General features: G+C 38.1%; 1 protein-coding gene across 1 annotated transcript in view; it reads right to left on the reverse strand.

Moving 5' to 3' along the window:
* Positions 1-1,079: 1,079 nt before the first annotated feature.
* Positions 1,080-23,110, reverse strand: part of SFXN5 (sideroflexin 5) — a 923,442-nt gene continuing 901,411 nt past the window's right edge. The window contains exon 14 of the mRNA XM_053704357.1: positions 1,080-4,305. Coding sequence (XP_053560332.1) covers positions 4,228-4,305 — 78 coding nt within the window. The 3' untranslated portion in view covers positions 1,080-4,227. The remainder of the gene's footprint in view (positions 4,306-23,110) is intronic.

Consider the following 23,110-nt stretch of genomic DNA (forward strand, 5'->3'; position numbering starts at 1 on the left):
TGGAATGTGATGCACAAGACGGATCAAAGTCCCCCCCCCCCCCCCGAACTAGTCTGCTTTTACTTATTACAATCGCTTGGTTCAAGAGGTTGTGACCTGATTGGCTCGTATGCACTATGCCCTGGTGTTTAAGGAACGGCTCTTGTACTGTGTGCTTAGAAAACCAGCTAGACTTTTATAGACATTATGTCATTACGGCCTATAAAACTCAGGAAAGTTTGACATAGATAGATTTTTTTTTTTTAACATTTCTTCTCAGAATATTTTATGATTTTACTACTGATTTATAGCAGTTGAATTAACTTTGGAGTGTGATATTTGTGCCAACTGTCACAAGGGGTTATCTGTTGATTATGTGTTTCTCAGTTGGCTTAATTGTTGCCATGGCTCACAGGATAGTTTAATTATTGTGCTTCCACTAAAGTTGTCCTATAGGCGACACTATTGTATCATTTATGAGAAATCAGTAGTATGTGCTTATTTTTGGTTCCACCATAGTTTAAGTGTGAACAGTGTTTCCATTAAAAGATCGATTTTTTTAAGGGTGTATAAAAAGCTAAATATAAAATTGTGGATGTCTAAGAGTAAGTGCTCCACATGCAAAATACAAAACTACATGTAGCTTGAGTAGCTTGAAAAAAAAATCACCATGCGCTGGTTGCCTACCTACAACCAAGGAAGGAAGGACCTAGCTGGAACCTACTTTGCTGCTAGGATGAGCTAATAACAGATACATAGCATTGCTATTAGGATAGTTAGAATTTTTCCTAAAGACTTGGGACCTTACTATAGCATATGTTGTCTCATTTTACCAATTATTCCATCTATTCTGGCTTTTCATTTGATCATGGAACTACAACTATCATTCCCATCATTTTGGGGCCTGAAACGCTAGTTAAGTAGAAGCGGTCTTAAGTCCACTCTGCCACCTAAAATGGGCAGAGTAAAACCATCTTGATCCGACTTGTGCAATGTTAAATGCGAGCAACGTATACGGCCAGCTCGCAGCAAGGCCAAGCGAACAGGCTCACAATAACCAACCTAATCCGTCTGGCCATTAATAAATGGAGCCCTATAACTAAGATCACCAATGTTTATTGTTCCTGATATGTAATACAGATATTGGGTACTGGTATTTTAAAAAGGCACCTAATAGTTTTTATGTGGAGGAGCTCAGGCAGGATACTGGCTTTAGGATGAAGCATTGGACACCTTCTCATTTCATATGGAGCACCCTTACATAAGAAAAGCTACCAGTATGTCCTTGGTTCCCAACAATGAACAAGGCCCTGCTGGATCAAAACCTTTCATACAGTTCCTACAATCATAAAATGGACATTAAACATTAAATATATTTTCTCAGCATATTATTAAAGGGACATTAAACACTTTGAGATGGTAATATAAAATAAGTTGTATATATAAACAAAACTCTGCAATATACTTTTATTATTTATTTTGTCCCCTTTTCCTGTAATTCCATTCTGAAATTTTGAGCTTTTAAGTTCCTGTTAGAAATGGAAGTGCAGAACACTGTTATATTCCACACAGCCATTGGCTGCACACTCTAGTGACTGATTTATAACTGTCTGTAATTGGTCACAGCAGAGAAGGTAACCTAAGTTACAACATGGCAGCTCCCATTGTTTTATAGACACTAAAAATGTACACTTATTTTGTTTATATTTAAACAACTAATGGAACTTTAAAAAATATATCTACAGGTTATTCTCAGATTAATCTTTTCCTTGAATGCATCATTCTATCTAGCATTTAGTTAGTGTTTAATGTCCCTTTAAGGTTATTCGCTGCCTCATTTTAGTCAAGGGTGCTGTAATTTTGTAAGTGCTGATGTGTTTACACATGTGCAGAAACTCTCCTTCAAATACCTAAGTTCCAAAATGGCAGCACCCATTATTAGAGGTAGGTGCATGAAATTTATTTAGTATTTAATGCCCGTTACAGACCATGACAGACTATACTCGAAGATAATCAAACTAGCTCATGTATAATGCACACAAGGGATTACATGCTTTATTGTATTCATTGTTTTTGGTTTTGTAGATTGTGGTAATTTGTTTTTTGTGAGGGGACCTTTTATTCGTGTACAATTGGAAAACTGTTTACTTACGGAATAAAGTAAAAATGTGTTTGTGGAGAATGATCAGACGTTCCTTGGGTAGTTATCCACACTTATACTCCCACTCATTAGCATAACAATACACAAGAATATTCTATTGTCTGGCATTGCATTTTAGTTTAGGTCTCCAGAGACAGACATTGTACAAACTAGCTTATACCTATAGATATGGCAGGAACACACAGTCTTTAATGTCCACGTATACTGAATAATCTGAAAGCTATCAGCTGCCCTAGTACTGATGCAACCTATCCAAATCAGGTATAGTTAACAAGGATACTAGAACCAACTGATAAACACTTTGTCCTGTTGTACCCTTTAACAACTGTTGTAAAGTGGGAATTAAAACCCAGTTAATGATTGTTAAAGAAAGATGATTTAGTACGGGATGCAGTACAGATACCGCCCCATGCAGACATTTTATGCTCAGTAAAACCTGCCATTCTTTCAATGTAACTGATAGGATCTTTCTATAACCATAAATACATAATATTACTTAATATAAGTTCTTATTTATGCTTGATACAACTGTGAGAAAGAAAAAGGATTGTGATCTATACCTGCTTTTTCTTTATATAATGCTAAGATCAACTCACCATAGCAAGTGCTCTGTGAGCAGTTACCCTTTATCTACTGTTCTTACTCTAATCTGCATGGTGAAACAAAAACAGCCATTTAGCATCATCATTGCTGAGTTAACACTATGCTATACTGTAATCTCATGGGAGTTTGCCATATTCTTGTGGGATTTCACCCTGATCGCAAGAGATTTTATAATAAATGTCCTTAAACTGAAGAGGAAAAGAAAGTTATGGCGCCTTCACATGCCAGATGGATGTTCCCTTACTAGTCCCAGGACATGCATTATGATTGGATACTTATATTTCCTCTACAATAGAATGTGACTACTGAGGAACTGTGTAGGTAAATAAATATCTTCAGTTTCTACAAAGACATGTTCATCTAATATTTTTTTAGTCAGCTCTTTACAGATCTTCTACTTCACTTTCTAATGATTTAGCATATGGGTAACGCACATTTAATGATAAATTGCATTTCTAACTTACTGTAGTCAATTATTGTAGTTTAAAAAATAAACTTAAATGAATTTGAAAAGTATATCAGGGGTGTTGTTAGAGAAAATGTTGAGACTCACTGCTCTAAACTTTTCTATCAAACACCCACCTCCACCATCATAACAGTGAATTGTCTATAAAATATCTTAACAGTCCAAACTTATGTAATCTGGGGATAGAAATACAAATGCTATCACTTCTTCTAAGTGTATTGGAATCTAATTATAAACCAATGATTATGTAAAACCAGTCCTAGCAGCTTTAGTTTCTAATATATGCTGTACAATTATTTATACAAATCTATGCTAATGAGCATGGCCGGTATTTTTTTCCAGAAAAAGATGGCAACCCTAACTGGGGAAGATTTAAAGAGAATAACAGAAAGGCCACACATTTAAAAAGAGCACCTTTTACAAGAGGTTTTGTTAATAAATCCTGCTGTTCTAAATATCTGCTTCTGTATAAAAAATGTACTGCCTAAATAGTTTGTAGAAACATGGTCGGAAACCTAAAGCCAAACATATCGCTCCCCAGGTTCTAAAAAGTTTCATCAGCAGAGTTTTGGGTAATTGGCTTCCAGTTCGTCCTACATGGTGCTCCTAGTGAGATGTTTGTTGACAAAATAAAAAAACAACTTTAGACTGCTCTTGTCCATCCCATTTGTCAACAGTGGCTTAATAAGGGAGAGAAATGCTTATATCATGACAAATCTTGTGAGGTGACATCAGACCGTACCAATTATTATTGCACTTCTCATGCAGTGCTTTTGGGTGTTATTTTTATTTTTTTTTGTACATTTTTTATTTTTTTTAATCTAAGTCCTAAAATATTGATGTCACATTGTGCTACATGATGTCATAGTAATGTTAAAACACCTCAGTGAAGTATCAAACTTTGTGAAAATGCTATTTATCCACCAGCTGTAGATGAAGATGTCCCCTGGTCCCTTTGCCTGCACAATGTGGAGTGGTGCAATGTCCATTGCTTAGTGCTGAGATGGTGCGAGTTGGCTTACAATCCTTTGTTGTAAATCACGGTCCTGGAGGTGGTTTTCATCGCTATTTCTGGCTCTAGTTGGGAAGTCTCAATCTGTGAATAAAATAAGATACGTACATATTATGGCACGGTCTTTACATTATGTGGCCCCTGTATCACAGTTTATTTTTAATGGTCACAGACAATTGATATTTTTTTTAGACTGTATCGATAAGATTGCAGGTATTTCTTTCCAGTCTTTACAATAGCAACAGAAATCATTTCTAAAGAGGCATAATAAATGAAATGAGCACAAATTCATTACGATTTAAAATAAGAGCATTTTTGCAACATAATTATATTAGCAGTAATAAATGTCCCTTGCACCCTTATTCAAACACCACATCTACTGAGAGCAATGAATGGTCTAACACTTGTCTGTGTATAAAGTTCATTCAGCAGCCTTGGGGCCCGATTTATCACGGCCTGAATGAGGCCGTACACACCTGTTTCCGAGGGAGCCTTCGGGCTTGCCGGAAACAGGAGTTAAGAAGCAGCGGTTTTAAGACCACTGTTCCTTAACTTGTCCGCCACCTCTGAGGCGGCGGACAGCAATCAGCCCGATCGGATACAAAAGGGGGTGGCAATGCACTAACATTTCACTATAAATGCTTGTGCAATGATAAATGCCAACAGTGTATGCTGTCGGCATTTATCGATGTGCAGCGGACATGATCGGCTACACTTTGATAAATCGACCCCTTACTATCCTGTTGGCCCTGTTTGTCTGCATAGCGTGCATTTTTGCATGGATTTTTTCCTACATATGCTCAGTTCACATGTCAATAAGCACAATGTTTAATAAAAAATTTTTTAAAAAGTAAACAATTGTTGAAACTAAAGTTTTAAACTTGCACACAACTAAAATATAATCCTAGGAATGTTTAGTTAAGATTTTTAATGCAGCGCTTGGGTGTTTTATTACTCAACTATATGAAATAGTTAATAGCACAACTGTTAAGAATTGATATTATAAATTAAATGGAAAAAACTCAAAACCCTATATTCAGACACAGTAAGCAGTCATTGTACCAAGCAGTTTAATGTCCTGTTAAAGGGACAGAAACCCCTTGAGACTTGAATATAAAATGTTTAATTATGCATAATCAAAAAATTGCATGATTTATTTTGCCCCATTTCATGTAATTTAGCTCTAGAAACTGAGCAATTTCTACTTTTCAGAACATTAGAAGCCCCATGCTCACTTCTCCAGACTAACCCTGCTACATTTCTGTCCCTAATTGGCATAATCAGATAACAGCTTGAAAACAATTCACTTTATACTAACTTTATGACCGTGGTTAGTCTTGTTGTCTGCTTACTAAAGCCCAGATTGGCTCCTCTAAATAACACAAATAGTGGGAGGAGTTTGACTATTGAAAAATAATTGCAGTACAAAGGATGTTAATTTGTTTGATAAACATTGAGACTTGGCTGCTATGTTATTTTATAGCAACACAACAGAAATGTCTTGTAATTACAATGTGTTTACTGTCTCTTTAACTAATTCAAATAGATGTGATTTTAACAGATTAGAATACCATACATAGGGAAGTTAAAATCAATCAAGATGAATAAAAAGTTAACGCACGTGGCATTTTCAGCCAAGCCCAATTTATATACTAAGTCTGTCACTTCACATGCTGACTCCACCCATATTGGTGTGAAAAATACCAGGATTCACCCGCTGCAGAGGAGAAATTAGATTGGAAGTAAAAAAATTACTTAAAAAGAGCATTCCTATAGGTCTGATAACAAGAATGCAATATATCTTTAATAATATTTTAAAGCTTTTGTTTGTTGTGATCTGCACATTTGATTACTGTGAAAAACTATACATAGTAGAATAATAATGTGTGTCGGATCTTTCAAAACTGTTTATTGAATGATTAAAGTAAACATATGGTATGTTACTGGAGTTGTCAGATTGATATATGGCTGAAATAGCAGAATCAATACAGTGAAGCTTTAAAATGATCCTAATTTCTTCAATAAAAGGTAAACGACGACTTGGTTGAATCTTGTGTAACATCACCAGTTTTAAGACATAGCAGTCATAAATAATTGATATAAGAATATTAACAATGAGAAAATGTAATAACGAAGTTTAGAACAGTGATTTTTAGCTAATGAGACAAAGAATTACGGCTTAGACTGAAAAGAATACAAGGTATTAACAGAACGTTTTTTTTAGCACAAACTCGCAAATCTGAAATGATTTTAGTCGATTGGGTAAAATTGCCTATGTATACTCAGCGTGGTTTTTACGTTATTGTATTACATTTAGAGTCCTTGGGGAATTTGCTGATTGGTAGGTATGCGATGTCTGTGTACAAAGCATACTTATCAATTGGCGCCTGCTTTGGCGCTGAGATCAACACCATGGGTGTGCACGTGGTGACAATCTTGGCATTAAAAAAAGGCTAAAACAGCCTTTTTGTTATCTCGGCTTCATAGCAGCTGCTCCTGTGTATTATGCAAGGGAATTTACAGCTCCAGCATACTACCAACCTGTTACGCCCCTTTAAACATGTTAATCCTACAATTAATAAAAATAATATCAAATTATTAATTGCACGTATTTCATGAATATTATTAGGTGAAAAACACATGCATTCAAATATAAAAGAATAATAATCTGTGGCATACGTACATATGCTGCATATCCCATGCAACAGCATTCAAACTCCACAGCTGCTCAGAGAGTTATCAGTTACTTGTGTAATGAAAAATAAGTCACCAAAGACTCGTTACAGACCATTGTGTAATGAAAAATAAGTCACCAAAGACTCGTTACAGACCACTGTGTAATGAAAAATAAGTCATCAAAGACTCGTTACAGACCACTGTGTAATCATTCATGTCTCACAGTTCAGCTGAGAGGGAAACCAGCTTTACAAAAATGCTTTTAAAATCTTACAGAAAAAATAAATGAAAATGAAAAATAAAAAGAAATCCCTCTATAAAACAATCCACGCACACATATGCAAAAAAGAAAACCTATAAACAGAGATAAAGAGAATGAGAATGGCCACGCCTCTAGAACTCCCCAGAATGATCACAGCCACACCCCTGAGGCACCTTTCTTTCTATCCAGTGAGACTACTGTACCATTAAAAAGCTTTTACATAAACCATTTTGCACATTTGTTTTCTATATGTTGCTGCTGTAATCATTGTTTTTCAGTGTACCTAGATATCACGTACTGAGCATCTCATGCAACTATACATGTCAAAGGCAAGATCACCCGTTAAATTGTGGCAACGATAGGTAAAGCGATGCTCACAACATTCTTTTGCCTTTGCTGCATTCTTTACTCTTTCATAAAATTGCGCTAAACAGTATCTCAGATTCAAACGAACTGTTCACTTTTCCATTGGAAGTCACGTGATGTGACATACTTATCGTCATACTCTCTAGAGACCAATTGTGATGGGACACTCAATCTCTTCAGTTATACTTGGTAAGAGGTTGTGGACATATTTATAATACTATTTAGATCGTTGTTATACAGACTGGGTAATATCTGCAGATATTTAGGCCATTATATGTAGACTACAAGTCGCACGGCAAATCAGTTGCGAAAAGACTGCCCGCGTTATGGTTTTTTCGCATTTGGGGTTGCTCAGCTATTACAAGTTGAAAAATAAATTATTTTGTGCATGCGTTAAGCCACGTAATGCAAACAGCCAAATCGCGTGCTTGTTCACGTATTCCCCATAGAAGTCAATGGAGAAGACAAATGGAAACCCCCCACAAAATCCCTAATATGTTATGCAAATCCCTTGAGGTATTCTCCTCGAAAAGTGTACATAAAAATTTGATTATTTCATATTGTGAAAATGTTTTCGTAACGGAATATGTTCTATTTATTTATAAATAAAAATTTCTCTATATATGTGATGATTTTTGGACTGATATATCTATTTATAGCGAGATATGTATAAGAATATATATATGTCTCGAGATCTATCTCTCTTTGAAAATCCCTCTGAGATATTGTTTAAATCATTATCTCCCTAGTTAAACATATATCTATACATATTAATCCATGTTTCTCAATGTATGTGTATGTATGTCAATGTAATATCCCTGCATCATTTTTTTTAACACCCGCGATCTCCTATCTTTGAGCCCTAATAACTTTTGTGTGCAATATTTTTTATAAATAATTTTCATTAGACAGTGTTAATCGCAGTTTTTCAAGACTTGTAATAGCTGCGCAATGGAAATTGGTCACAAAAAGACCATATAGGGCGGGGAAAACTCATACTGCACAACTTGTAATCTTGCCCTTCAGTTTTTATTGAAATTGGCACATTTTAGTTTAGCGACACCGGTGTCAATATTTTATGCCACTGTGTATATTTAATGTTCTGTAGATACAGCTACACATATTAATCTATATATTTGATTAAAATTTTCTATAGTTCTATTTTTATTATATTTTATTTATTCACATATTTACGACAGCTCAAATTAGCTACTATAGCACAATCTGTCATTGTTTTTAGTGAGTGTATTCACTCTTATTCATGCACCAGGGAACTCTGGGTAAAATATGCAAATTAGATATACAATATCTCATGCTTTTTACTTCCAAGTACTATATTAATACACAGCAATCCCCTTTATAGGGTGGGTTCAGCAAAACAAACCACTTCAGGACAGCCATTTCGAGTTTATTAACTCTTATCAGAACAAGATAGGTTTGATTTGCTGTTTGGTGAAGCTTATTTCCAGAGGAAAAAACAATACTCATTTGAGTTATGGTGGAGAAAAAATCATTAGATTAAAATCCTTGATTACAAAAAAGTAATAGCCATAGAATTATTGCATAGAATATTAGCAAATCAAGGCAGCAGTCCCCTTTATGGGGTAGGTTCAGCAAAACAAACCCCTTCTGGATATCTGTTGCAAGTTTATTAATTCTCATCAGCAGAAGATAGGTTTGATGTACTTGGAAACAAAAATAAGTCACAGTAATAAATCATTGTGTGAAATAACCTTCAGCCAAATTATTTTAGTAAATACTGTGTGGAGTTTTGTATTCTCCACATATGAATTTAGTGACAAGGTACAATTTACGATGTCTAAACTATAAAAGAAAGACATTCTGATAAAGAATATGTGATGCATTAAGACTTTGTTAGATATGTGCACCTCCTAATATTGTGCTCCTTAAAGTGAATGTAAATTTTGATGCTAAAGTGCAGGGGTTTTTAAAAATTAGATTAAAAACAGGGGCCCTTTAATTAATCAAAATTTACATTTCACTCCTGTTGTGAAAAAAAACTTACCTTTTAAACTTGACAACCGCTCCAGCTTCCTCCGGTCGTCTCAAACCATTTCTGATGTCAGAAACGATGGATAGGTCATCCTCCAATCACAGCTTTCCCCCCGGGGAAATCAGTGTCTGATTCAATGCCGTGATTGGAGGAAGCCAGATTCCTCATTTTAGACCCAGGAAGAGGCTTTGCGTCGGGTGGAGGAAGCTGGAGCTGATGTGAAGATTAAAAGGTAAGTTTTTTTTCACAACAGGAGTGATATGTACATTTTGATGAATTAAAGTGCCCCTGTTTTTAATCAAATTTTTAAAAACCGGGCACTTTAGCATCAAAATTTACATTTACTTTAAGTATAAGGATCAGTGGCTTTGAGGCAGTCTGAGGTAGGTCTTTTAAAAATCAGGAAAAGGTGAGTGGACGGTAAGACTTTGCGGAAGGGCAGTTCTGGAGTATTCTCCAGGGTGCAGTCTCCATTTTTGGACAACAATTAAAAGATCCCCTTCATTTCACCATACACAGTGGGTATTTTCAATATAAAGATACAAAACGCTAAGAAGACCATATCATTCTTTTTTGATTCACCAAGAATGTGGATATCTAGGCTCTAAAATATGTTTAACCTAGTTAGACAAATTAGCAAAAAATTGTGCCAAACAATTTAGGTATTTAAAATATTCAATGTTTAAAAAAATTAAAAAAAACAAAAACTGTTCTTAGCTTTGAGCTGCAAAACCCAACAAAATATAACATCAAAGCAATGTTAACATGAGGTGTAATATAACCCTCAGCAAAGCTGTTAAACAGTTACTAAAGCATCATGGGAAATAGCACTTCATTTATTCAAATGCACATATGTCAGGTTTTTGCACCATATGTCATTCTAAGCTATTTACAGTAATAATTAAATCTTAATCAACGTTTAACCTCTGTAAAATGTTTGAAAGATCTAATCACCCTTCAGACAGCACTAATGAAGTAGAAATATATAAACATAAAAGGGAATGATGCATAGATATCACACCAGAAAGAACAGTAATTGCAAAACTGTATCGCTTTTTTAAATGTAATCAGGAAATTATGGAAAGTAACCAACGAGTATTTTAAGTTAAGACATGTTGAGTGTCAGAGGTGTGAGTAGCTAATTTTGTACAGATAACCATAACAGATGCAGCATATTTTCTCTTACTGCCATTATTAGCAGATCTACCAGTAATTCTTACTGAAACACACAGTACTGAATATTAATACGCAGAACAAATCGCCAAAGGTAGGGACTGTCATAAAGCGAATATTAACTAACGGCATACCAGAGGCCAGAAAATACACTAAAGTATATAGGTTATATGTTTTTTTGAGATAAATATAATGAAAATGCACAGAAAATGTAAATATATTTATTACTCTGAAATCATATGGACATGAAATATTCAATGAAAACATACTTGTATCCATGGGGGTCTATTTTATACGCTGTATGAAGAGATTCTGACAAGTTTTATTATAGCAACCTACAGAAAACTTAGCAGGATATTTTTTATCTTCAAAACATGAGAAATATGGAAATAGTGACAAATTTCTCCAGAGTGACAAATTCAATTAAAATACTAATGGCAGAAATTATCATTAGAACATTTTTTAATGCCACTTTCATGTACAAGAAGTCAAACTAAGTATAACCGAATTCACCAGAACACATATCATCCATATATACACTATATGATCAAAAGTATGTGGATATGCCTTCTAATTATTGAGTTCAGGTATTTCAGCCACACCCATTGCTAACAGGTGAATAAACCAGCACATAGCCATGAAATCTCCATTGACAAACATCGGCAGTTCAATGGGTCGTACTGAAGAATTCAGTGACATTAAATGTGGGACTCTTATAGGATGTCACCTGCTTTGGCATAAGTCAGTATGTGAAATTTCTGAGCAGTGCACCAGCATTCAAACACCTCATCTTCTCAGAGAGTCAGCAAGTGGCTTGCATGACACAAATTAAGTCTTCATTAACGCAATATATACTATGAGTGAATCCTGACGTGACACATAGCATATGTGAGTATGTCGCTGAAACAGTAATACATTGTACTAAAAGCATTTAGCTAATGGAAGTATAATGTTTCTATTTATAACTGCAGACATGTACATTTCAGTTTTGATCTTTCTATACCTTTAGTTTTGTATTTTGTCCTGTTAAACTGTAGGCCTTAGTCATCCATTTGTTTTTATTTTATTAAATCATTTCTCTTCCAGAAAGATTTCCACAAATGTCAGCTCTGTTACAAATGATGGCCATCTGTAAGAATGTATAGCACCGCCTGAAGGTCACTAGCAATTTCATTGTTAAATAAAATAACCTGAACAGTTTGATCCCTGAGGCAATTAGCCTGTTCCTCCCCTTCCTCTGTCTATATCAGCGATAATTACTTTAAAATATAGGACATCCACCTGTATGACTCACCCTTGCAGCTAGGGAGACGGCTTGTCACTGACTGCTGTTCTGTTTGTGAGGGACCGCCAATCTGAGGGTTATCTGGAGCTCTGTCTGCCCGCACGTGTATTTTATAGTGTAGAAAGAAAAAGATGCTACTTTAGGTTTCTATGACTGTTTATTATTCACTGGCATTTATTTTCTTTTTAATGATACCAAATTCATACAGCTTTTCAGAAGGTATTTGTGCTCACTGTGTTGTGTGTTATTTGTTGCTTGCAAAAACGTCTGTTAGTGGCTTGCAATTTTGCACTAAATAAAATAAGTCTAAAGTTGTGAAAATACAGATTTATGTAGTACTTAATACTTATATATAACATATAAGACAATCGCAGGACTTCTGTTTACAGTATGTGCTATACCGAGGTGAACAAGACAGGCTGTTCCATCCCCCCTCCCCGACATCTAACATATCAGGAAAATTATTTTAAGTTAGTCTATAGTCGTGGCTTGTTATTTACCTGAGATCTAAACTAAACCCTATTAAAATAATGCTTCATTAAAATACTGAGCTCCATGCACACAGCCCGTCTCTTAGGCCCTGATATACAAAACCTCTCTGCTCAGGTGAGATATTCTAAAATGATCCTCCAGCACTGCGAGATCCCTAGTGAAATATTCAAAAGGCAGATTTTGCTTTACTTCTCCTATATAGCACTGCATGACATGACAGTTCTGCTGCATTTACTCTTTGTGCTTTATATTTTATATCACTTTACACTTTAAATTGTTTTAGATTTAAACTTTGCACTTGTGGGGTGTTAGATAAAAAAAAACGACACTGAAAAGTATCTATACAATGCAGTCTAAGGGACGTGTGTTCCTAGTAAATATATATGTACAGTATATGCTTATATATATGCAGTACCACAAATAAATGCCCAACATCGTACGTGTAACTCCAAAACAGACATATATCAACTGGATTACGATACCTAAGGGCTAATATGCCCTCTTAGGGTGCAACCACACACCGTAACGGCTAGACTTGGATAACACAGAAAAGATAATAAATACATTATGATATAGGGGAATTCACTAATCCGTATGTCACGCTAATGCCGTGTGTGTGCCTGTGGTACAGTACACCCTGTAAGGCAGCACGAGCGCTTGCGTATCTATCTAGAAGTAGTCAGACCGGGTAATCAGGAATCTGATAGGATAGAGAGGGAGCGCCTCCTGGGCCATCAACCTATGGGATGTCTAATCACATGTAACGTAGCTAAGATCCTTTGAACCCCTACCTATACAGTGTAGTTCAGGGGGAACGTGGAAAAGGGGGCATAATTGATAAGGGAGGGCGCTAAGTGCGAACTGTAAAATAATTAAATCAGTCACAATGGAATACAAATCAGGGAATAAACTAAAAAGAAATGAAAAGCAGTAATCCTAGAGGTGGGAGTCAAATATCCCCAATATGCTGTACACATAAGGCCATGTACGTAGCCACACCTCGCAGACAAAGACCCCCCATGACAGGTAGAAAAAAAACAACAAGCGTATCAGTCTATCCATAACCTGCGTCAGTTATATATGAAAACTGGGTCTGATAGGCTAGGAGGGGCGCGCCTCCTGAAACAACCAGCTAATGTCCATATTGGCACTAGAGCCCTAGACATAAATAAGAGCCTACGCGCAAGGGATAAGCTGTGTATGGAAATCTCAGTAAGAAAATGGTCAGCTATGTATAAATGCCGCGGTATTGTAAAGGACCCCTGTAAACCTAAACACTAAAGAGTGGAAGTAGAAAGTGTACAAGCCCCTAAGAAGTAGGCAACAGGGAATACTAAATCAAAGAGTCATCCCGGTTAATGTCTAAACTATCACCGTAACAGCGGGGGGTGAGTACATACTAGGTATCTGGAGGGGGAAACAGAGGAGCTAGCCTTGCAGAGCACACTATCAGGGTATAGACACAGCAGGCTACTACTAACAAGGGGACACAGAGGTAAACATCACAGTTAGTTACACAGTGCATAAAGATACAGTGTTAATCCATAGTCACATAGATGTGTGGTGATCCAGGTATGGGTAACATCCCAATCCCATTTTTAAACAGAGGGGGGGAAGAAATGCTCTTCGATGATGGTATCCCAGAGTCACAGGCGTGGCAGGTGGAAAGTGTTTCTACAAAAAAAGATGCCAATCATTGCCCATGTTTAATCCTCTAGGGAGGATCGTATCCAATTTGTAAATCCACTCTTCCTCTCTTTGTAATAAAAGTTTCTCTCTGTCCCCACCCCTTCTCAGAGGGGGTATGTGATCAATGAGCATAAACCTAAGGTCCTTAACAGTGAGCCCATGCTCCATGAAATGTCTCGCAACTGGTTGTTCGCTTTTACCTTTATCAATTGCTGCCGGTATCGCGCTCCTGTGGTTAGCCATTTGTTTTTTTATATCGTCACAGGTCTTACCTATGTAGAAGAGCCCGCAGATGCAGCTCAGCATGTAAATGGAGAACTTAGTGGTACAAGTCAAGTGATGTTTAATCATAAAGTGTTGGTTATTGTGGGGGTGTCAGAACTGACTCCCTTGGAGCATAGAATTGCATGTAGTACAGCTCGGGCATTTGTATGATCCTAGTTTGGTTGGCACTGTGCGGATGTTAGTACCATAGCTTTTGACTGGATCTGTCATCATCGATATGTCCCTTAGGTTTCTTCCTCATTTAAATCCAATCCTAGGAGGTGCACATCCCCTGTATGGTAACGATCCATTGGATTTTACTATGTCCCAATGTTCCCTGATAGTGGTGCCCAGGCTCAAATACTTGGGGTAATATGTAGTGACAAAGTTTGCCCTGGGTTTATCCTTGGTAGATTCCACATCATTCTGTGGGGTGCTCATGTCTTTGTTCAATGCTGACACTCTAGATTTTACAATCATGTCTCTGCCGAAGCCCCTAGCTGTAATTTTTTTTTTCCAAAAAGTTTTTATTGAGAAGTTTTTGCAACGTTATACAAAGAATCAACATATTTACTTGTATACATAATGTCGACCAACATACAGATGATAAACAAGCATCTTACACATAGAACGTCGACTATTATACAAATAGTTATTAGTTACAGTTGTATACAAAATAATACTTAGGTACAATCTTTGCATAAATATTTTAGGTGGTATCAAACAGATTAACCACTCGCTTATGGTACATCACATGATCCATATAATTCACTAACAAGTCCATAAAGAGTATATAATTTTTGGTTCTTAGTAGCGTGGAGTATAGTGATAGCTTATAGTCTTAGTCTGTGCAACCGCCAATTAATAGTAAGTCTGTTCTCAGATCTTCTTATTGGAGTGATGGGTGAAAGGAAAGGTAATGGGAAAGAGTAGTAGGGAAAGATAGGGAGGGAATATGGAGTGGGGGAAGAGAGAGGAAAAAAAGGGGGGAAAAGAAAGGGAAGTAGAATAATTCCTTCCTCTCCTTATGAGGACTAGGGTGGTCTTGAAAATTCTGAACGTTTATGCAACCAGGCGTCCCATATCAGCCAGTAGGTGTCCACCTGATCAATCAAATTAAAAAAGAATCTCTCCATGCTGGCCATGTAATCAATCACTGCATGTATTTCAGTAAGGCTTGGGGGTTCAGGGGCTTTCCAAGCCCGTGCGATGCATAACTTAACTGCTGTAAATATGTATATCAGTGATCTCTTTGACACTTGTGGCGTATTGTTTCCTATTATATGTAGCATAGCATTAGCAGGCAGAATCTCGGAGATAAGGTTCAGTGAGTTACAGAGTCCCCCAATTTCTCTCCATAGTGGGGCTATTTTCGTGCACTCCCACCAAATGTGTAAGTCTGAGCCTAGTGCTCCGCATCCCCGCCAGCATAAAGGCAAGGTCGTGGAATACATTTTAGCCAGTCTTGCAGGAGTTCTATGCCACTTCAATAGCACTTTTATGTATAATTCTAGCATAGTGACGCAGTGTATGGTTCTTTTGGTTAACAGAATAGCACCTTCCCAATCTTGATCAGAGAAATTAGTACCTATTTCCCTATTCCACGCTTTATATTGCCATGGCACCCCCTGGGTAAGGTCCGATAAAATTAGGTTGTAATAAATTGTAAGAGGTTTGGGGTATTTAGACCCACTTTTCCATATGATCTCCCACGGAGTAGGCCTCCTAAGGGGATCTACGAGAAACCCCCAAGTCCTCAAAAAACTAGAGACTATGAGGGACTCAAACTGAAGCCAGGGCTGGCTCAAATCTAGTGGGTACCAGGGACAAATTGAGTGTGAGATCTTGATCAAAGAAATCCTCAATGGCCAAAAATCCCTTCAGTCTGCATTCTCCTGAGTGGATATTATGAAGATCCCAAAACAAACCCGCAGTATGGTGTACTGGCGATGGGTGAGGTGCAATTAATAGTCTACTTCTCAGGGATTGCCATATTAAAAGATTGTGTTGGACTTTAATATTATGGAGATGGGACATAAGTTTCCCTGTATTGGGGACCCAAATTAAGTCTGAGAGACCCAAATCCACCGGTATCCCGGACACCTCCAAGAGGTACCAGCCCGGTTTATCCACTTTTAAACTCCATGCAGTGACATGTGATAACCTCGCTGAGTCATAGTAGGTGAGGATGTTGGGAGCCGCTATGCCACCGCAGGAAAATGGTCTTTGCAGCGCATTGCAGGCGATTCTATGCGCCTTGTTTTGCCATATGTAATAAAAAAATAATTTGTGTATATGAACCAGAGTAGAGTGCAGAACATTGAGCGGGATGCAGCGAAACAGATATAGTACCTTCGGAATTAAGGACATTTTAACTGAAGCAACCATCCCTAACCAGGAGAGTTCTTTAAAGTCCCATTTTGCCAAGAGTTGCTTAAGATCAGAGATTAATGAGTCATAATTGTCCCAAATTAACTGATACGGTTTAGCACTAAGGTAAATACCTAAGTGCTTCAGGTGCTGTGTTGACCAGGGAAACGGAAAGGCGGACTTTGGCCTTAGTAACATGGATTGTTCAATCTGGATAGAAAACCCTTCTGTCTTTTTGAAACTGATTTTATAGTAGCTTATGGCCCCAAACTGGAAAATCATGTCAAAAGCTGCTGGAATGGAGGTCACTGGTTCCGTCAAGAGCAAGGTCACATCATCTGCAAGAAAGAACTATTTTCTCAGAGGGACTTAAAAGAGGGACCCCAATAATCCGATCTGTCTAATCTTTTGAGCAAAGGGCTCCATTGCTAGCGTGAAAATGAGGGGTGAAAGTGGGCAACCCTGTCTAGTCCCATTACAGATTGTGAATTCTGGAGAACAGAATGCCATTCCCTTAACTCTTGCATGCGGAACTGAATATAGGGTTTAAATTGCTAGGATAAAGGGTTCGGGAACCCAAAAGATCGAAGAACCTCCCAGATGTACTCCCACCTGACCCTGTCATTTTTTCAGCATCCAACGACAGGGCCACCATAGGGATATTCAGACGTTGTGCCTCCATAAATACAGAAATCAACCTTCTGGTATTATCCGGACCCTGTCTTCCCAACGTAAATCCAACTTGATCATAGTGTATGATCGTAGGTAGCAAGTGGACAATCCTATTGGCTATAAGCTTCGAATACAATTTAGTATCCAAATTAATATGGGTTGGTAATTACTACAATCAGTCCCCAACATCGCTGCCACTATTCTACATTTATTAACCCTTTAAACTTAAGTCTAACCCTAACACCCCCTAACTTAAATATAATTTAAATAAATCTAAATAAATATTACTATCATTAACTAAATTATTCCTATTTAAAACTAAATACTTACCTGTAATTAGCCAATAGGATTGAGCTGACATTCTATTGGCTGTTCCAATCAGCCAATAGAATGCGAGCTCAATCCTATTGGCTGATTGGATCAGCCAATAGGATTGAACTTCAATCCTATTGACTGATTGCATCAGCCAATAGGATTTTTTCTACCTTATTTCCGATTGGCTGATAGAATTCTATCAGCCAATCAGAATGTAAGGGACGCCATTTTGGATGACGTCACTTAAAGTGATATTCATTCCGAAGAAGACGTCGTTTGAAGAGGATGCTCCGCGCCAGATGTCTTGAAGATGGAGCCGTTCCACGTCAGAAGGATGAAGATAGAAGATGCCGTCTGGATGAAGACTTCTGCCCGTCTGGAGGACCACTTCTGCCCGTCTGGAGGACCTCTTCTGCCGGCTTCCTTGAGGACATCTTGCCACTTGGATGAAGACTTCTCCCGGTAAGTGAATCTTCAGAGGTTAGTGTTAGGATTTTTTAAGGGTGTATTGGGTGGGTTTATTTTTTAGGTTAGGGCTTTGGGCAGCAATAGAGCTAAATGCCCTTTTAAGGGCAATGCCCATCCAAATGCCCTTTTCAGGGCAATGGGGAGCTTAGGTTTTTAAGCTTTTATTTGGGGGGTTGGTTGTGTGGGTGGTGGGGTTTACTGTTGGGGGGTTGTTTGTATTTTTTTTACAGGTAAAAGAGCTGATTTATTTGGGGCAATGCCCCGCAAAAGGCCCTTTTAAGGGCTATTGGTAGTTTAGTTTAGGCTAGGGTTTTTTTTATTTGGGGGATGCTATTTTATTTTGATAGGGCTCTTAGATTAGGTGTTATTAGTTTAAAGATCTGTCATTTGTTTTTTATTTTATGTAATTTAGTGTTTGTTTTTTTGGTAATTTAGCTAATTTTTTTAAATTTATTTAATTTTATTTAATTTAGGTAATGTATTTAATTGTAGTGTAGTGTTAGGTGTTATTGTAACTTAGGTTAGGTTTTATTTTACAGGTAAATTTGTATTTATTTTAGCTAGGTAGTTATTAAATAGTTAATAACTATTTAGTAACTATTCTACCTAGTTAAAATAAATACAAACTTGCCTGTAAAATAAAAATAAACCCTAAGATAGCTACAATGTAACTATTAGTTATATTGTAGCTAGCTTAGGGTTTATTTTATAGGTAAGTATTTAGTTTTAAATAGGAAGAATTTAGGTAATGATAGTAATTTTATGTAGATTTATTTAAATTATATTTAAGTTTAGGGGTTAATACATTTAATATAGTGGCGGCGACGTTTGGGCGGCAGATTAGGGGTTAATAAGTGTAGGTAGGTTGCGGCGACATTGGGGTCGGGAGATTAGGGGTTAATAAATATAATGTAGGTGTCAGCGATGTTGGGGGCAGCAGATTAGGGGTTAATAAGTATAATGTCGGTGAGGGTAATAGGTGTGAGTATGAATTCCTCCGAACAAGATAGAGAAAAAAAAAGGGTGGGGGGGAAATCTAGTAGAAGGCTGAAGAGTGGGAGGGAACTAGAGGTTGAGGTGCAGACTTAAGAGAGAAAAGGGAAGGTGAGGCTGAGGTTAGGGATGGAGAGGAGCCAGGGGATCTGAAATCGCTAAATTACTAAGAGTGTATCGCAGTCAGTAACAGTACACAACTTAAGACCACCTTAAATTATAAAGCAAATGGACAATGGAACAGTCAGACATACATGAAAGACACAGGTAAATTTCCATAGGATATATTTTCCACTGCTTACGAAGTAAGCTCAAAGGTGTACAGAATTGGGGTAAGGGATTCGGGGCAACTATCATACAAGTCGTTTATGCGAAACAATGGGGGGACTAAGGGAATGGAGTAGAGAGGGGGCAGAGCTTTTAAGACTGTGTGAGTTTGGACTTGGTATATACAATAAAAGGGATATGATAATATCCCTAAAAAGGATTGGTAAAGTGGCAGTAATATAGAACAAGGGAGTCCTATTTCCCTGAGGGGCCAATATTTAGAATTAAGCTAGAAAGAACAAGTGACGTCTCGTGGAGTTATCAAGAGTATTAGGGATCGTGTTTTGACTATTGGGGGGGGGGGGATCATTTCCTATACCATTTGTCCTGGGATATAACCTTGGGATACCAAAGCACATGAAGAAAACAGATAAAACATATCACAATCAGGTAGCAATAACAGTACACTAATTAGTTATGAATAAACAAACATGCTGAAGAAACATATCCCTGCAAAACAATATAAGGTAATATAATATTCGAAAACTATATGGGTGTGCTATAATAGGCTAAAACTAGCTATCTAGGGAAACATATGTCAACTCTTTTGCATGTCCTAAAGTACGAGTCCGTAGAGTAACTGCTATCTTCCTGGGTAAAAATGTTCTGCTAGGGGGATATTTAAGACTAGGGGCATGTACCCGGGGCTCCCATTGGGCCAGTAAGGATTCGTATAACTGATCACCCTTGGAAGTCGGCCTAGGTACAGGTTGTACATAGTCTAGAATGGTAGGGAGTAGTGTGTCCTAATTAGGGCTTCCGTATTAAGTAACATCTCAAGTAGCCTTAGACTAAATGTATGGGTGAACAGTTGTCCTATTATGTCTCTGACTCCAGTTCTAAATCCGGGGTCTAGTGAGGGCGTATCCTGAAGTTTCGGGACTAAATTAGGTGAAATCATAGTTTAACCTATAGTAACCATGTAAAAATATCTCTAAACAAGAAAGTAGGTTGAACCATTAGAGTAAAAGAATAGTGCAATTTGATAAAAACACACTTCAATAGTCTATGTCCTCAGGTCTCTATTATGTATAGGGTATCATCTCAGGAAAGCCAAATACATCTAGGTACTGTCAATTTAGGTTGAGAATAGGACCCAGACTATGTCGTTTAAGTGTTAGGTACTAGAGTAATCCTCATCATATTACCAGGTGTAAGAGGTTTCCTACTGCAATGTAGCCACTTCTGGAAAATATGGAATCACCTGGGGGTGCACCCTGCAGCTAGGGGACTCAAGTGGGCCCTAGTGGATCCCCCCTGTCGTGGTTAGATAGTAAGCAACTTGTAACAGCAGGGAGAAGGTGTTGAAGGCTGCTTTCAGTATTTGCTCTTTATATGTAAAGTAATGGAAACGCACGATTGTATCTCGCGGTTTGTCGGCTGAAACATTCCATCCTCTTGGGAGTCTGTGCGCTCTGTCGATAAGTAATTCAGATTGATTCGTGGATGGTTTGAGGTGTTTACAATATTCTAGAATGAAGTCTCCTAGTTCACTGGGCAACACTTCTTCCGATATGCCTCAGAACCTAAGATTGTTCTGTCTCGAAAGGTCTTCCAGATCTGCTACTTTTGCCTCAATAATATCCACGTAATCCACTATATGCTGTGAATGTGTAAGCAAATTAGTTTGTTCTATAGCAAGGACTTCTTACTTATGTTCCAGAGCTTCGGTGCATTCACTAATAGCTCCAATGTCTCTCCGTAGTTCAGCCACTGATCCTCAGATTGTCTTGGTAAGAGTTTCTTCAAGGTTTTTCATTCTTTCCGTTAGTGTTGACTATAGCTGACGCAGTTGTTCTATCCAGAGTTGCTGAAGAAGCTATCTGTGATGGTGTGTTGTGGATCATGGTCTCAGAATGGGGAATCACCCCAGGGCTCTGACGGTTGCTCTCAGTGTGAGTAGCGACCTTGAAGTGGTCTGCAAGTGATTTCTTTGGGAGTACAGCTGAGTGTTTCCTTCTATTGCCCTGTGGCATGATAGTCTTACACTGTCCCGTATAAAGTTATATGAGGATCCGAGACTCTGAGGTGTCCCCTCGGGTAGACGTGGCCCAAGAAATTTAAGCCATGGCAGCACTTATTGGAAATCCAATAGAGAAAGAAGTGGAGCTTGCTTTAAGGGGGGTGTTATTATCCAAAAAAGGCAAAGGGACAGGGGATATGACCCGCTCGTGGCTTGGGAGTGGGAAAGGGTGAAGAGAGACACAGCTAAGTGGCTTTATGGGTTTGTTTTTTAGCAGATAAAGGTAACTGCTAGTTACTGGGGATGTAGCTGAAGCTTATTCACTAGGCAGATGGTGTAACACACCCCACAATGTAGTATCGAGTGTAGGCCTACAAACAGTCTCTTTTGAGTCCTCCCCAGCCTTGAAAAATAAAGGTGGAGAGAAATTGTTCCCGCTGGTTAGCGTGTCTGTTGGCTCTTTAATATGAGTCTTGTCTGCCTATAGTACTGCTCTGACCCAGGTAGTTGCTGTGGTATACGGCGTAGGGCAATCTGCCAGTATTGATTTTGTATATGTGGCTTGGGCACCCCGTGGAATATATCTATGTGGTTCCCTTGAATACTGTCCTTAATTTGATAGTGTTCACATCAACTGAGAATTTGGTATAGCTATGGGCTCCTGTTTGACCTTCCTATATGCTGCAAAAATGTCACAAAAGTCTCTCTAGCTTGCAAGAAATATCCCCTTATAAGCCACTATAGCACCTGAGTATAAATGTCACTTGACAGATTTCTCCGTGTTTAATGTTACTTCTTTCTCTTAATGGGCCTTTAATTACTGGCCTGTGTAGTTTATGTAGTCCAGCGTTTTATCTAGTGCTTTGAAGTGCTATGCACTTATCGGGCAATATGGCGGCCCCCCCTTCACTGTGAGTGTCTCACCGGGTGTATGATCTCGTCGCCGCTCCCCCTTTACTTGTGTGACTGGTGGTCCAGACAGGTCTAGGAGGCTTTTGTAGGCTGGGTATCGTGGATCTCTTTACACCTTGTGTCGTTGTAGAGTCAGAGTGACTCATCAGCATGGGCGTACTTCACTTAAGGATGATCTGCTGAGGTTAGCTGTAGACCTCTGTCCCTGATGTCTCCGATGCCTCCCGTTGGTCTCTGCACAGCAACTCCGGAGCTGAGCCCGACCCTCCGGAGTTCAAGGAGTAGAGTGTTTAGGCGGAGAACTCGTGGGCTTGCCGTCAATCTGCCACACAGTAAGAATACCTGTCCCTCCTTACTCTGTTAATCGGAACTTAGAGCTGGCAGTATTTCACTTCGACACAGTCCTCAATAGTCAGTATTTAATTCCCAGCCAATTTGGGAAGGTTAGATTAAATTTTTGTAGCTTTGATGTACTTTTATAATGATTTGGGCCCAAGAGCCTTCTGAATATGCATCTGGTACATTTAGCTGGTGGCTCCGCCCCCCTAGCTGTACATTTTTAATCCATCTCATCAAGTTGCTGTTTGCAGCGATCATCAGAGGTGTTGTTGCGGATTACGCATAGCATCTGTGCCTCAGGGATCACCT

This window comes from Bombina bombina, chromosome 2 (assembly GCF_027579735.1).
Source record: "Bombina bombina isolate aBomBom1 chromosome 2, aBomBom1.pri, whole genome shotgun sequence".
Taxonomy (NCBI): Eukaryota; Metazoa; Chordata; class Amphibia; order Anura; family Bombinatoridae; genus Bombina; species Bombina bombina.